This window comes from Rutilus rutilus (genome assembly GCF_951802725.1).
Source record: "Rutilus rutilus genome assembly, chromosome: 10".
Taxonomy (NCBI): Eukaryota; Metazoa; Chordata; class Actinopteri; order Cypriniformes; family Leuciscidae; genus Rutilus; species Rutilus rutilus.
The window spans coordinates 32390360-32407634 of record NC_140215.1 but is presented as its reverse complement, the minus strand read 5'-3'; the positions used below and the strand labels follow the sequence as shown (position 1 = coordinate 32407634).

At 42.3% G+C, this 17275-nt stretch overlaps 2 protein-coding genes across 2 annotated transcripts; both read left to right on the top strand.

Moving 5' to 3' along the window:
- The first annotated feature begins 2415 nt into the window (after positions 1–2415).
- On the top strand, positions 2416–5653 carry LOC311298513 (uncharacterized protein). The gene is made up of 4 exons (XM_084421513.1): positions 2416–2796; positions 3604–3735; positions 4012–4149; positions 4417–5653. Exons 1-4 carry the CDS (start codon positions 2712–2714, stop codon positions 5553–5555), a joined length of 1494 nt encoding a protein of 497 aa, XP_084277639.1. The 5' UTR covers positions 2416–2711; the 3' UTR covers positions 5556–5653.
- Positions 5654–13680: 8027 nt separating this feature from the next.
- Positions 13681–16871, top strand: LOC311298512 (uncharacterized protein). Its single transcript, XM_084421512.1, has 4 exons — positions 13681–14061; positions 14869–15000; positions 15278–15415; positions 15683–16871. Exons 1-4 carry the CDS (start codon positions 13977–13979, stop codon positions 16771–16773), a joined length of 1446 nt encoding a protein of 481 aa, XP_084277638.1. The 5' UTR covers positions 13681–13976; the 3' UTR covers positions 16774–16871.
- The last annotated feature ends 404 nt before the right edge of the window (positions 16872–17275 follow it).

Genomic DNA, 17275 nt, shown 5'->3' with positions numbered 1-17275 from the left:
TGTCTATTTGCGACAGGAATTGTGACATCCAGGAGCTTTGTACGAGCTGCTTTTTTTCTCTAACACAGAAAATTGGGCAACCCACATCTCTGTTCAAGCCTGAAGTGAGCAGGTTTTTGTGTAGGTGAAGACGTCGTTAGTTTATAAATAAGTGTTGGCACACCTGTCCGAGTGGCGCTACAAATTCTTCTAAAATCTGATTTTATTTCGGGCATGTTAAATTAGCGTTCGACAAACGCGAACAAACTTTTAGTTATTTATGTACACTCACAATAACAATTAAATGTTGTGCTTTTGTAAAATAAAGAAAACAAACAGGGTGCGCTTTCTGCCGTCTCGGTCTCCGTCACAGAAATTAACCAAAACTCTATGGCAGGGGTCGGCAACCTAACCCCTCATTTACACTGCACACGTCTGCGGCGCATTACGGCTCCGACAAGGTTTTATTCCGTCCACCACACGGTGCCAACTCACACCAGGAGCATTTCAGAAGCGAAGCGACTGGATGCGTGAGACCACGTGATTTGCCTGTCCGACGTGGTTTTTCTTGATTTTGGGGGTTTCTACCTTACAGTCTATGCTTTCTACCAAGGATATATTGGTGTGCAATACAATTGGGAGTCTGCACATGGTGTTTATTTTGAAATTGACAGTGTTTTTTAACTTTTATTTTGTATTTCCGGTGCGACTTGGACGCGCGTCTGTCAAAAATAGACTAGGCGCCTATATTTAGCGAAGCGGCGCTGAGAGCCGTTTCTGGGAAGCTTCTGAAACGCGCCGCGTCGCGGCCGGTGTAAACACAAGCATTGACTAGAATGGGCGCGATCAGCTCCGGTAGCCGTGTCGCAGCCGTAATGCGCCGCAGATGTGTGCAGTGTAAATGAGGGGTAAGGCACGCGTGCCCGCTGGCACACAAGCAACACATGCGAGAGAAGTGTATGTATTTCATTCAGATAAAGTAGTCTACCTGCACACAGATCTACATTTTGATGTAATAATTCCTCATAGTAAAAAAAGCGTATTTTATTAAGTTAGGAGTAGAGATGCACCGATTGATCCGCTGGTGACCGGAATTGGCCGATTTTCACGTGATCGGCCATATGCCGATTTTATGCCGGTCAAATGCACTCGGGCTCCCCATGATTAACATCGCGCAACATCAGCATCACACGTGCACGTGTAATATTTTTTTTTCGCCGTGCATGTTAATCAATGAGTGCATTCACACCGCGGCAAGGAGCAGCGCGTGAGCGCCCCACAGGAGCAATGAAGCGAGTCTATTTTGTCTGCGCTGCTCACGCTCAATTAAAGTGAAAGCACACTTTTGATGAACAAAATAAATATGATTTCAAACAAAAGTGCCCAAAATGCACAGAACACATTCATGTCTAGTGTGTTTTAACAAGAACTGGATTAGGTTATGTCAGAAAAGAAAATGAAGACTCAAAAATATTTACATAAAATGTACCCATTTAAACTTGTTTTTATTATTCAGTTTGATATGGTATTTTATGAAAAAAAAATATATATAGAAAAAAAATATTTGTGTGGGCTGTAAAGTGGTTAGAAAAAATGACATCGGAATCGGCTAAAATCGGTATCGGCAGGTCAAACTCAATGGGAAATCGGAATCGGCCTAGAAAATTGTAATCGGTGCATCTCTAGTTAGGAGTTATAAATACTATTAAATTGTCTATCTAAATCTAAAACAAATTTCAAGAGAAATATTTAAATTTCTGTACTATTTCTGTGTAAGCCATTATGAAAATGTAAAATGTTTGTGTATTTATATGAGTGTGTGCGTGTATATATATATATATATATATATATATATATAGGCTACGTGTGTGTTGTGGCACAGTGATGAACTCGGAAACTTAAAAATGGCACTTTATGACAAAAAGGTTGCTGACCCCTGCTCTATAGGCTACTTGCCTCGGTCACGATAAGAAATATGTCTATAGAAAGCTTTGAGTGAACAAATATTATCTGATTATGCAATCCATATGAAACCATCCAATATTAAATTGGCTATGATATAACCGTGGCTGTGTATTCCCCTATATTCACTACAGTGGCTGGAAACATTGTTTTCATTCATAATTACTTGCATGGATTCAAATCAATCAGCAATTGAAAAATTCAGATTCAAATAATAGACATGCCCGTGTTTCTTGATGATCAATGCAGATTTATGCCAGTCTCCAGTAGAGATCCATTTCCTGGAGAGTTTAGGTGTAGGAGTTTAGTCATAATTACAACTTGTAACTTGTGGTAGAACTCCGACTTGTACCACGTGATCGCTGTACCACCTGACCACTGCAGATTAATTTGCCGTTGATAGTGTTGCCATAAAAACAATCAATCATCTCCTAATTACGGTCATTATTACGACATCCAACCCTAATCAAACACACCTGAACAAGCTAATCAAGGTCTTCAAGATTAGGCTATATTAGAAAGCTACAGGCAAATGAATTTCATTAGGGTTGGAGTTACCCAGACCCCCAATTGGATCTTTAAAAACGCATTTTCAAAAAGTGTTTTAAACTCTTTTGATAGCGTTTGGTTTGGGACTCAGCTGATATTTTGATGCAGCAACAGGGATTTTTCTTTGTAGTTTTGTGGTCCTTGCTGTCCGCCCCTCCTGACTCACTAATTCAGTGCATCTTCCAGCAGAGTTGATTTTGAGATTTTTGCAGGTTGAGAGGATGACAGCTCAAGTGTACTGCTCGTTTAGTGCTGTTTTATTGTGTCTGTCTGCTTGTTTGAGCGCAACAGATGCTGGAGTCCTAGGTGAGAAGTTCTTTTAGCTTCATTACGCAGCCTGAAGAAGTGCATAAATAAAGTGCCTTACAAAATTTGATTTCAGACACATCTGCTTACAAAAATACAGTACAGACGTCAAGTGGAAGTTCATCTTTGAATGTTGGTTTAGTTTTAATAATAAGCAAAGTGTAAATATGCAAACTGTCATAAGTTTATGCATTGTACAAGTAACCCATATAATCACTAATAGGCATTTTTGTTTACTGTTAAACACGAACATTAGTGTTACAATATGGCTGCAAAATTGTTACCGGACTGTATCAATCCTGAGTTTAAACTTTTGCTTAAGGTTTTTTTGTTTTAAGAAATGCATAAGCCTACAATATAACGTGGGGAGCTAATTATAACCGATAACTCTGCATTTTACATATATAGTGGGTTTCTATATTTGTTTTGTTTTCTGTTGAGTAGCTTATTAAAATGCTTAAAAGGAAATGAGGGTGGTCATTGCCAACCGCCATTAAAAGAAAGAGGGTGGTCATGGGGATGGCATCATTTTTGAAGATGTACACCAGTAAATTTGTATACAACATATTAACTGATGTCCATGCTTTCTATCAGCATTGCACTATTATTCACTCTACTACAGTGGGGTAGGTTGTATCTGCACTCAGTCTTTGAAACCGATTGATGCAGTTTAGTGAAAAATGGTAGATTTCTAAGCTACTTGAATTGAAGCAGATAAATGTGTGAATATTATAAAGTGAGGCTGAAGCAAACTATTACAGCACTTCCTGGTCTCCCCTAATGATCCTCTTGAATCCTCTTCTGTAGTGCCTGGTCAGTGTCCGGCGACGCTGACGGTCGTGCCCTCCCGACGAGGATGCACTTCTGATAGAGACTGCTCTGGAGGACACAAATGCTGTCAATTTCCCTGTGGGTCCGCGTGTGTGCCACCTGTTTTCAGTGAGTTTTAATTATTGATGCATGCTATACGTCTTGCAGAAAAAAACCCTGAAAAAATGTTTTCACTCAGGAATTGCTAGTAAGTTTCACAAATAACTGCAAAGAAACCGCAAGTAACACATTGAACTAAACGTGAAACTATGAAGTAGATGGACTGAATATTCCGGTAAATCCTCCTACGATTTTTTTTTTTTTTTTTTTTTTTCTCTTTCATACAGCGTATGAGACATTCAGTATTCAGTGATGTGGTTTCTCTGTCATGTGTCTCTATAACAGCAAAGCCAGGGGAGTGTCCAAGTACAAATTTTGGAGCAGGAATGTGTGCAGAGTTGTGTTCCTATGACAGTGACTGTCCGAACAATGAGAAATGCTGCTGCAATGGATGTGGACATCAGTGTATGGATCCATTTGCAGGTATTTGTTGTTATATTAATGTTTGGGTCAGCTTCCTCATTTCAGTTTGTCTTGTTTTATAATTAATCGTTCTCAATGTAAAAATTATTTAGCCAATAGCACGGTTTAAAGTACAGGATGGCTTTACAAAATTAATACGAAAAATTATTAATACGATCATGATTAATAATTAAGAGGAGTAAAACTTGGTATTTGGGTTTTGTGCTGTATCTGAGACTGAATGCCTCTAAACAGACTGACTAAAGTTGACTATCTGGATCCCTCCAGGGAAGCCTGCAGCCGAACCCCGGAAGCCTCCAGGGAAGCCTGCAGCCGAACCACCAGGAAAGCCTCCAGGAAAGCCTGCAGCCGAACCACCAGGAAAACCACCAGGAAAGCCTCCAGGAAAGCCTGCAGCCGAACCACCAGGAAAGCCTCCAGGGAAGCCTGCAGCCGAACCACCAGGAAAGCCTCCAGGGAAGCCTGCAGCCGAACCACCAGGAAAGCCTCCAGGAAAGCCTGCAGCCGAACCTCCAGAGCCTTCTAACGAACTACCGGAGCTTTCTACAGAACTGCCTGAGCCTTCTGCTGAACTGCCTGAGCTGGAGCCTTCTACCGAACCTCCAGAGCCTTCAGACGAACTGCCAGTGACGCTTGCAGCCGAACCCCCGAAGCCTCCAGGAAAGCCTGCAGCCGAACCACCAGGAAAGCCTCCAGGAAAGCCTGCAGCCGAACCACCAGGAAAGCCTCCAGGAAAGCCTGCAGCCGAACCACCAGGAAAGCCTCCAGGAAAGCCTGCAGCCGAACCACCAGGAAAGCCTCCAGGAAAGCCTGCAGCCGAACCACCAGGAAAACCACCAGGAAAACCTCCAGGAAAGCCTGCAGCCGAACCACCAGGAAAGCCTCCAGGAAAGCCTGCAGCCGAACCACCAGGAAAGCCACCAGGAAAGCCTCCAGGGAAGCCTGCAGCCGAACCACCAGGAAAGCCTCCAGGGAAGCCTGCAGCTGAACCTCCAGGAAAGCCTGCAGCCGAACCTCCAGAGCCTTCTAACGAACTACCGGAGCCTTCTACAGAACTGCCTGAGCTGGAGCCTTCTACCGAACCTCCGGAGCCTTCAGACGAACTGCCAGTGACGCCTGCAGCCAAACCCCCGAAGCCTCCAATGAAGCCTGCAGCCGAACCCCCGAAGCCTCCGGTGAAGCCTGCAGCTGAATCCCCGAAGCCTCCTGTGAAGCCTGCAGCCGAACCCCCGAAGCCTCCAGGAAAGCCTGAAGCCAAACCACCAGGAAAGCCTCCAGGAAAGCCTGCAGCCGAACCTCCAAAGCCTCCAGGAAAGCCTGCAGCCGAACCACCAGGAAAGCCTCCAGGAAAGCCTGCAGCCGAACCGCCAACTTACCCTTATGGGCAATGTCCTGGCCATAAGTAATGTGGCTGTGCATGCAGTTAACTGTGCTGATTTAACCATTGGATGTATGGTGTGTTTTCCCTGTTTATCACCAAATAAATCTCACACTTGTAAGACCATTTTCCTCTTTTTTTTTTTTTTTTTTTTTTTTTTTAAGTGGGAAAACAAGGAATTTGATTTTGTATTCCAGTGTTAGTTTGGCTGTTCTCTCTCATAATGGCTCATTGGAATCAATGCATGAAATCCCACCCTCCAAAGCCTCGCCGCCTTCAAAACGCTTGAACACACAGCAGAGTCTGTAAAGTGTCACAAGATGAAAGACTGCACTAAATTGCCTCATGTCTACAATGCATAATATTACAGTGATAATGAATGTAAACAACTTGCAGTGCTCTAGTTGTACCACCTGACTGATGCAGATTCATTTCGCTGTTGACATGGAAACGTCTGAATCAAAATGCCATGATTGGATGAAGAATTCTATTATTGATTGCTATAGGATGTGAAGTTTCAACCAGTATTGCCTATTGACTAATAGTCTTCTGCATTCTGAAGCATTTTAGTGAAATTGTGTCTTCTAGTGGTCATTTTAGGAAGTTGCAACTTCAAGCCTATTAACAGATGATCCCTTTAGTTACCTGCGACCAAATGAGTTCTGAATGCCTGTAATGCCGAGTTCACACTGCACAATTTTCAGAGTAGTCGGGTCACTGTTCTTTTCACACCGCACGACTATCTGGGGTAACGTTCAGTTGCTGCTGTGTGCACACTGCACCGATGACAGTTTCACACTGGAGTGGCTCAGTGGTTCATGTAGGTTGTCTACAAACCGGAAGGTTGGTGGTTCAATCCCCGGTTCCACCTGTCGAGGTGTCCATGAGCAAGACACCTAACCCCAGCTGCTCCTGACGAGCTGGATGGCGCCTTGCATGGCTGATACCGCCGTCGGTGTATGAATGGGTAAATGTGAGGCAATATGTAAAGCGTAGATGGCCAAGCCATAATGCCAGAATAAAGAGATGTCAAAGGTTCGTCCATTGACTACAATAAAGCATGAATGGTTCTCCTCACCAGACATTAGTCATAGACTGTAAATGGGCAATAACATATTTGATTAGCATCTTATCAGCCTTCTCTAAAAAACTCCCCTGACATCATCTTAGAAAATGTATATACAATTCATAGATTTAGAGATATCATCCTCAGATTTGAAATGAAGCATGACCACACCAGTGGCTACACTGTGGTTGTGGTTATAAGTTGTTATACTGCATTCACATAATATGTTTATACATTTAATACATACACTCTTAATATATATATATTTGTTTTTATGTTTCAGCTTTTATATCTCAATATTAATAAGAGTCTGATTAATTCTGAGTCTTGAACTGTAAACTGTCAAGAGTTGGCTTTCTAAATATATGTTGGTTATGTGTCTATTCAGAATGACTTTTTATTTTGGGTATGTAATGTATGCCCCACTTGCCAAAATTGGGTCTGTCTGGTAAGGGGTTAATGCCACAAACTTTAAGCTGAGGATAACATAACTCTAAGGCTAGCTCAGTCGGTAGAGCATCAGACTTTTAATCTGAGGGTTCAGGGTTCAAGTCCCTGCTTGGGTCTTGAAATCCATTGGGGTCTCCCCGTTCAGGTTCGAACCCTGCCGACTACGTGGCTCTTTGTTTGTTTCCGGCAGGAACTGTAACATCCAGGATCTTTGTACGAGCTGCATTTTTTTCCTCTAACATGGAAAACTGGGCAACCCACATCTCTTTTCAAGCCTGAAGTGAGCAGGTTTTTGTGTAGGTGAAGACATCGTTGAACTCCTTTTTGCCAACACAATATGTTAGCTGAGTGCATCCTCTGCTGCTCACATCCACATTGATGGTTGGCCCTGGTGTCCTCTGCTGCTCACTTCCAGAAAAGAAAATAGCATGTGACTCATTACCACTATCACTGATTCACTTTCAAGAGTAGTCGTGACCGAGAAGTTAAGGCGATGGCCTTGAAAACCATTGGGGTCTCCCCGCGCAGGTTCCAACCCTGCTGACTACGTGGCTCCTTGTCATTTTGTCTGATTGCGACAGGAGTTGTGACATCCAGGATCTTTGTACAAGCTGCTTTTTTTTCTAACAAGGAAATTGGGCTCTTTTCAAGCCTGAAGTGGGCATCGTTTCAAAAGGCCCAGATCATCACTCTTTCAATGTCAGTGTTCCTAGCTTTGGAAGGAGCAACCTATCTCTCTCGTCCCTTTATAAATTGTGGTCTTCATCCTTTAATGCCACAAACTTTAAGCTGACAAAGCATGAACACTTTAAGGAGAAAGTGCTGTTATATCCCAAGGGTGGCTGTTCCCTGGCAAAAGCCCGGTTAGCTCCAATGGTAGAGCATCATACTTTTAATCTGAGGGTCCAGGGTTCAAGTCCCTGTTCGGGTGAAGGTTTGTTGCAGACCTCCCCTAATCTCTTGCTGTGCTCTTCCCAACCTTTGAGGGAGATGGTCTTCCTCTTCAAGATAAGATGTAATGCTTGGTTACTAGCAGTGTTGGGGAGTAACGGAATACATGTACCGGCATTACGTATTCAGAATACAAATTATGAGTAACTGTATTCCGTTACAGTTACAATTTAAATAGTTGGTATTTAGAATACAGTTACATCGTTGAAATCAATTTATTACATGACGATACTTCTCTGTTTCACGAGTTTATTCACTCTCTAAATAAATTAAGGCAACTCCATGCATTTCCCAGAAGCCCCAATATGAAAACGAAAAAAATGTGTGGTTTGCGTGATCAGTCACAATGGAGTCGGAAGAGGAGCAGCGGGAGCTAGAGGTAGAGATGGAGCCGAAACAACAGAGCCAGGGCAAGAATACGTTTCTATCTTGGAAATTCACATTCACATTAGCATTTCACAAGAGAACGAAATATAACTGCAGTGCAACCTCTGCTTGCCAGCAACCAACCTCCTTTCAGCGTCCAAAGACTCCACCTCCAACCTGAAGAAGCATCTTAAAGTAATTTTTTTTCAAATACGTAGACCTACACCACAAAACTAGTTGAAGATAATTTTTTTTAATCGGTCAATTCCAGCGTTATGGACGTGAAATTTGCAGTCAAAACTTGAAATATAAATTCTCAGAAAATGAATTAATAACAATAGTGAAACGTCCGTCTATCCATACTCCCTTAATAAAGGAGTCCAGACATTAGAAAAATATCGGTTTACATGCGTTTTATATTTAATATGAGGGAATAAAAAAATCTTTAACTTTTAGGTGGCAACATTTTTTTTGTTTTTTTGTAATTCTGTGAATTACACTGCGCAAACCAAAAGTAATACTACTCACCGGATGAAGAAGGGTAGGCTCTCCACAGAACATAAAATATTCATGTTATTTAATTTTTCGTATTCGCATTCATGAGGAAAAAAACAATGGTCGTGACAGTTCTCCGTTACGGACGTGAGCGCTCTGAAAGCAGCACTAAAAGACTGCTTTAAAACTTTCACAGAGACCTCAAACAGAAACACAAAGCCTTTCTTTAAAGTGAATTTCGTTTTCGTTTTTTAGAGCTTTCACCCTGCACGCGTTTGCAGTCCGTTTATCCGTTCCAGTTGCGGTGCGTATAGGCTACAGCAGTGCAGCGATCGTTTCCGCACCGAGTCTATTTCTGCTGTGCTGCAAACGCTGAATTAAAGTGACAGCACATGTTTCGTGGTCAAAATGAACACAGATTGAGCTGAAAATGTAGTAATTTAACCATAAATGCATTTAATTAAATTAAATAAAACTAAATTTAGTAATACCACCATTAATGTTTTTAATTAAGTACTGCTTTTTTTCACAGTCATCTTTTTACTTTAAGACCGGGGTAAAGCAATGAAAACAAGACGAAATAATGAACAACACTCGTCTGATTCGTGGAGGTTGAAAAACAAGTTATTTGTGGCATGCAAGATTTATTGTATTTAAATTTAAATGCTAAAAGAAAAGGCATGATAGTCGGCTGTGTTTGTCAATTTTAAGTTTTAATTTAAAATGTTTGCATTTTTAATATAAGGAGCCTACATAGTTAAATATGTTACCACTTGCTTGAACAACTTAATATATAATCTATATAGAAGTAATGCATTGATTAATACGTTGTTTAAATTGTTTAAACTTGAATACGTCTATTAAAGAGTGTATATGTGTAGGCTACAAAGAGAATTGCACCGGTGACAAAACTTTTTTAAAAATAAAAGTTGCTGATAACTTCTGGATTTGAAATACAAATATTGTGTAGGCCTATGTGTTTGTGGTACAGCCACGGATCAGTTACGCACTGCAAACGCAGCATATGTGAAAGCACTACAGCGCGTGCTGCTCCTGCACCGCATACGCACTGCACACAGAGTATGTGTGAAATGGGCGCGTATAAGGTAGAAGGCCCTACTTGCCTCACAGACATGTCTACTTTTAAACAGAACAATTCAACACGAAAGAACTGCTCTCTGCATGTAATCCGTATGAAATGTGCATTTCTCTCTGGCGCGTTCACTAGGCTACTGCGAAGATCACGAGTCAGCATCGTCAACTTCATCTTTGTAACCGACACTGACAAAGAAAACACTTGTTTATTAATAAACAATTAAAATATCTCCTTTCTATATTTGACATAGGCTATTCATAATTATTACTTTTGCTGGTTCTTTGTGACAGCTTTTAGGTGCTTTATTGGCATACGCATCACCACCGCATCACCAGGCCTGTTTATTAAGCAGGATTTGATGGCCAACACTTATAAAATGCAATTCAATGTGGAAGTAATCCAAGTATTCAGAATACGTTACTCAGATTGAGTAACGTAACGGAATAAGTTACAAATGACATTTTTGGGCATGTATTCTGTATTCTGTAACGAAATACGTTTTGAAAGTATCCTTCCCAACACTGGTTACTAGGGACTTTAAGCAACAGCTGCTGATGGAACGGCAACGGCAACGGCAGCCGGAAGTAAGCGTTAACTGCCGTAGCTAAAGAGCGCAAAAATCACTAAGCAACAGTAAAGAGGACGGCGTAGGGGTAATTTAATCATCAAACAAAATACAAAAAAAGGAAGTGATTTTTGAGCAAGAGAAGGGTTGCTTTTGGCATTTAATGATATACAGAAACGATTACAATGCCACATAACCTAAAACATAACATTAACTTTCTTAATCTGTCATGTAGTAACGACTACGGCAAATCAGCTGTTCTCCCGTAGTAGACGGTTACAGTAGAACGTCGCGAGGTAGCAGTTAATGTCGCGCGTGCGCGCGCAATAGAACGACAGAATGCCATTGCCGTTCCACCAGAGGCCGTTGCTTAAAGTCCCTACTGTCTGAGCAAGCGGTGGTGGGGGACTTTGAGAGAACTGAGCTGAAGCTTGCCGTTGACACTGTATGTGCAGGCCCGGGGCGAGTGGAAAGATTGCTTTCTCTGTATAGCATTTAGTACTCTGCGTTGTGCGGGCAGCATCCCCAGTCCAAATCCGGATCATGGCAGTCTTTTCGTGTAGGTGAAGACGTCGCTGAACTCCTTTTTGCCAACACAATATTTTCGCCGGGTTGATCCTCTGCTGCTCACATTGATCCACATTGATAGTTGGCCCCGGTGTTCTCTGATGCTCAAATCCAGAAATGAAAATAGCATGTGACTCACTGGCGGGAGTAGTCGTGGCCGAGAGGTTAAGGCGATGGACTCGAAATCCATTGGGGTCTCCCCGCGCAGGTTCGAACCCTGCCGACTACGTGGCTCCTTGTCTATTTGCGACAGGAATTGTGACATCCAGGAGCTTTGTACGAGCTGCTTTTTTTCTCTAACACAGAAAATTGGGCAACCCACATCTCTGTTCAAGCCTGAAGTGAGCAGGTTTTTGTGTAGGTGAAGACGTCGTTAGTTTATAAATAAGTGTTGGCACACCTGTCCGAGTGGCGCTACAAATTCTTCTAAAATCTGATTTTATTTCGGGCATGTTAAATTAGCGTTCGACAAACGCGAACAAACTTTTAGTTATTTATGTACACTCACAATAACAATTAAATGTTGTGCTTTTGTAAAATAAAGAAAACAAACAGGGTGCGCTTTCTGCCGTCTCGGTCTCCGTCACAGAAATTAACCAAAACTCTATGGCAGGGGTCGGCAACCTAACCCCTCATTTACACTGCACACGTCTGCGGCGCATTACGGCTCCGACAAGGTTTTATTCCGTCCACCACACGGTGCCAACTCACACCAGGAGCATTTCAGAAGCGAAGCGACTGGATGCGTGAGACCACGTGATTTGCCTGTCCGACGTGGTTTTTCTTGATTTTGGGGGTTTCTACCTTACAGTCTATGCTTTCTACCAAGGATATATTGGTGTGCAATACAATTGGGAGTCTGCACATGGTGTTTATTTTGAAATTGACAGTGTTTTTTAACTTTTATTTTGTATTTCCGGTGCGACTTGGACGCGCGTCTGTCAAAAATAGACTAGGCGCCTATATTTAGCGAAGCGGCGCTGAGAGCCGTTTCTGGGAAGCTTCTGAAACGCGCCGCGTCGCGGCCGGTGTAAACACAAGCATTGACTAGAATGGGCGCGATCAGCTCCGGTAGCCGTGTCGCAGCCGTAATGCGCCGCAGATGTGTGCAGTGTAAATGAGGGGTAAGGCACGCGTGCCCGCTGGCACACAAGCAACACATGCGAGAGAAGTGTATGTATTTCATTCAGATAAAGTAGTCTACCTGCACACAGATCTACATTTTGATGTAATAATTCCTCATAGTAAAAAAAGCGTATTTTATTAAGTTAGGAGTAGAGATGCACTATGCCGATTTTATGCCGGTCAAATGCACTCGGGCTCCCCATGATTAACATCGCGCAACATCAGCATCACACGTGCACGTGTAATATTTTTTTTTCGCCGTGCATGTTAATCAATGAGTGCATTCACACCGCGGCAAGGAGCAGCGCGTGAGCGCCCCACAGGAGCAATGAAGCGAGTCTATTTTGTCTGCGCTGCTCACGCTCAATTAAAGTGAAAGCACACTTTTGATGAACAAAATAAATATGATTTCAAACAAAAGTGCCCAAAATGCACAGAACACATTCATGTCTAGTGTGTTTTAACAAGAACTGGATTAGGTTATGTCAGAAAAGAAAATGAAGACTCAAAAATATTTATATAAAATGTACCCATTTAAACTTGTTTTTATTATTCAGTTTGATATGGTATTTTATGAAAAAAAAAATATATATAGAAAAAAAATATTTGTGTGGGCTGTAAAGTGGTTAGAAAAAATGACATCGGAATCGGCTAAAATCGGTATCGGCAGGTCAAACTCAATGGGAAATCGGAATCGGCCTAGAAAATTGTAATCGGTGCATCTCTAGTTAGGAGTTATAAATACTATTAAATTGTCTATCTAAATCTAAAACAAATTTCAAGAGAAATATTTAAATTTCTGTACTATTTCTGTGTAAGCCATTATGAAAATGTAAAATGTTTGTGTATTTATATGAGTGTGTGCGTGTATATATATATATATATATATATATAGGCTATGTGTGTGTTGTGGCACAGTGATGAACTCGGAAACTTAAAAATGGCACTTTATGACAAAAAGGTTGCTGACCCCTGCTCTATAGGCTACTTGCCTCGGTCACGATAAGAAATATGTCTATAGAAAGCTTTGAGTGAACAAATATTATCTGATTATGCAATCCATATGAAACCATCCAATATTAAATTGGCTATGATATAACCGTGGCTGTGTATTCCCCTATATTCACTACAGTGGCTGGAAACATTGTTTTCATTCATAATTACTTGCATGGATTCAAATCAATCAGCAATTGAAAAATTCAGATTCAAATAATAGACATGCCCGTGTTTCTTGATGATCAATGCAGATTTATGCCAGTCTCCAGTAGAGATCCATTTCCTGGAGAGTTTAGGTGTAGGAGTTTAGTCATAATTACAACTTGTAACTTGTGGTAGAACTCCGACTTGTACCACGTGATCGCTGTACCACCTGACCACTGCAGATTAATTTGCCGTTGATAGTGTTGCCATAAAAACAATCAATCATCTCCTAATTACGGTCATTATTACGACATCCAACCCTAATCAAACACACCTGAACAAGCTAATCAAGGTCTTCAAGATTAGGCTATATTAGAAAGCTACAGGCAAATGAATTTCATTAGGGTTGGAGTTACCCAGACCCCCAATTGGATCTTTAAAAACGCATTTTCAAAAAGTGTTTTAAACTCTTTTGATAGCGTTTGGTTTGGGACTCAGCTGATATTTTGATGCAGCAACAGGGATTTTTCTTTGTAGTTTTGTGGTCCTTGCTGTCCGCCCCTCCTGACTCACTAATTCAGTGCATCTTCCAGCAGAGTTGATTTTGAGATTTTTGCAGGTTGAGAGGATGACAGCTCAAGTGTACTGCTCGTTTAGTGCTGTTTTATTGTGTCTGTCTGCTTGTTTGAGCGCAACAGATGCTGGAGTCCTAGGTGAGAAGTTCTTTTAGCTTCATTACGCAGCCTGAAGAAGTGCATAAATAAAGTGCCTTACAAAATTTGATTTCAGACACATCTGCTTACAAAAATACAGTACAGACGTCAAGTGGAAGTTCATCTTTGAATGTTGGTTTAGTTTTAATAATAAGCAAAGTGTAAATATGCAAACTGTCATAAGTTTATGCATTGTACAAGTAACCCATATAATCACTAATAGGCATTTTTGTTTACTGTTAAACACGAACATTAGTGTTACAATATGGCTGCAAAATTGTTACCGGACTGTATCAATCCTGAGTTTAAACTTTTGCTTAAGGTTTTTTTGTTTTAAGAAATGCATAAGCCTACAATATAACGTGGGGAGCTAATTATAACCGATAACTCTGCATTTTACATATATAGTGGGTTTCTATATTTGTTTTGTTTTCTGTTGAGTAGCTTATTAAAATGCTTAAAAGGAAATGAGGGTGGTCATTGCCAACCGCCATTAAAAGAAAGAGGGTGGTCATGGGGATGGCATCATTTTTGAAGATGTACACCAGTAAATTTGTATACAACATATTAACTGATGTCCATGCTTTCTATCAGCATTGCACTATTATTCACTCTACTACAGTGGGGTAGGTTGTATCTGCACTCAGTCTTTGAAACCGATTGATGCAGTTTAGTGAAAAATGGTAGATTTCTAAGCTACTTGAATTGAAGCAGATAAATGTGTGAATATTATAAAGTGAGGCTGAAGCAAACTATTACAGCACTTCCTGGTCTCCCCTAATGATCCTCTTGAATCCTCTTCTGTAGTGCCTGGTCAGTGTCCGGCGACGCTGACGGTCGTGCCCTCCCGACGAGGATGCACTTCTGATAGAGACTGCTCTGGAGGACACAAATGCTGTCAATTTCCCTGTGGGTCCGCGTGTGTGCCACCTGTTTTCAGTGAGTTTTAATTATTGATGCATGCTATACGTCTTGCAGAAAAAAACCCTGAAAAAATGTTTTCACTCAGGAATTGCTAGTAAGTTTCACAAATAACTGCAAAGAAACCGCAAGTAACACATTGAACTAAACGTGAAACTATGAAGTAGATGGACTGAATATTCCGGTAAATCCTCCTACGATTTTTTTTTTTTTTTTTTTTTTTTCTCTTTCATACAGCGTATGAGACATTCAGTATTCAGTGATGTGGTTTCTCTGTCATGTGTCTCTATAACAGCAAAGCCAGGGGAGTGTCCAAGTACAAATTTTGGAGCAGGAATGTGTGCAGAGTTGTGTTCCTATGACAGTGACTGTCCGAACAATGAGAAATGCTGCTGCAATGGATGTGGACATCAGTGTATGGATCCATTTGCAGGTATTTGTTGTTATATTAATGTTTGGGTCAGCTTCCTCATTTCAGTTTGTCTTGTTTTATAATTAATCGTTCTCAATGTAAAAATTATTTAGCCAATAGCACGGTTTAAAGTACAGGATGGCTTTACAAAATTAATACGAAAAATTATTAATACGATCATGATTAATAATTAAGAGGAGTAAAACTTGGTATTTGGGTTTTGTGCTGTATCTGAGACTGAATGCCTCTAAACAGACTGACTAAAGTTGACTATCTGGATCCCTCCAGGGAAGCCTGCAGCCGAACCCCGGAAGCCTCCAGGGAAGCCTGCAGCCGAACCACCAGGAAAGCCTGCAGCCGAACCACCAGGAAAACCACCAGGAAAGCCTCCAGGAAAGCCTGCAGCCGAACCACCAGGAAAGCCTCCAGGGAAGCCTGCAGCCGAACCACCAGGAAAGCCTCCAGGGAAGCCTGCAGCCGAACCACCAGGAAAGCCTCCAGGAAAGCCTGCAGCCGAACCTCCAGAGCCTTCTAACGAACTACCGGAGCTTTCTACAGAACTGCCTGAGCCTTCTGCTGAACTGCCTGAGCTGGAGCCTTCTACCGAACCTCCAGAGCCTTCAGACGAACTGCCAGTGACGCTTGCAGCCGAACCCCCGAAGCCTCCAGGAAAGCCTGCAGCCGAACCACCAGGAAAGCCTCCAGGAAAGCCTGCAGCCGAACCACCAGGAAAGCCTCCAGGAAAGCCTGCAGCCGAACCACCAGGAAAGCCTCCAGGAAAGCCTGCAGCCGAACCACCAGGAAAACCACCAGGAAAACCTCCAGGAAAGCCTGCAGCCGAACCACCAGGAAAGCCTCCAGGAAAGCCTGCAGCCGAACCACCAGGAAAGCCACCAGGAAAGCCTCCAGGGAAGCCTGCAGCCGAACCACCAGGAAAGCCTCCAGGGAAGCCTGCAGCTGAACCTCCAGGAAAGCCTGCAGCCGAACCTCCAGAGCCTTCTAACGAACTACCGGAGCCTTCTACAGAACTGCCTGAGCTGGAGCCTTCTACCGAACCTCCGGAGCCTTCAGACGAACTGCCAGTGACGCCTGCAGCCAAACCCCCGAAGCCTCCAATGAAGCCTGCAGCCGAACCCCCGAAGCCTCCGGTGAAGCCTGCAGCTGAATCCCCGAAGCCTCCTGTGAAGCCTGCAGCCGAACCCCCGAAGCCTCCAGGAAAGCCTGAAGCCAAACCACCAGGAAAGCCTCCAGGAAAGCCTGCAGCCGAACCTCCAAAGCCTCCAGGAAAGCCTGCAGCCGAACCACCAGGAAAGCCTCCAGGAAAGCCTGCAGCCGAACCGCCAACTTACCCTTATGGGCAATGTCCTGGCCATAAGTAATGTGGCTGTGCATGCAGTTAACTGTGCTGATTTAACCATTGGATGTATGGTGTGTTTTCCCTGTTTATCACCAAATAAATCTCACACTTGTAAGACCATTTTCCTCTCTTTTTTTTTTTAAGTGGGAAAACAAGGAATTTGATTTTGTATTCCAGTGTTAGTTTGGCTGTTCTCTCTCATAATGGCTCATTGGAATCAATGCATGAAATCCCACCCTCCAAAGCCTCGCCGCCTTCAAAACGCTTGAACACACAGCAGAGTCTGTAAAGTGTCACAAGATGAAAGACTGCACTAAATTGCCTCATGTCTACAATGCATAATATTACAGTGATAATGAATGTAAACAACTTGCTGTGCTCTAGTTGTACCACCTGACTGATGCAGATTCATTTCGCTGTTGACATGGAAACGTCTGAATCAAAATGCCATGATTGGATGAAGAATTCTATTATTGATTGCTATAGGATGTGAAGTTTCAACCAGTATTGCCTATTGACTAATA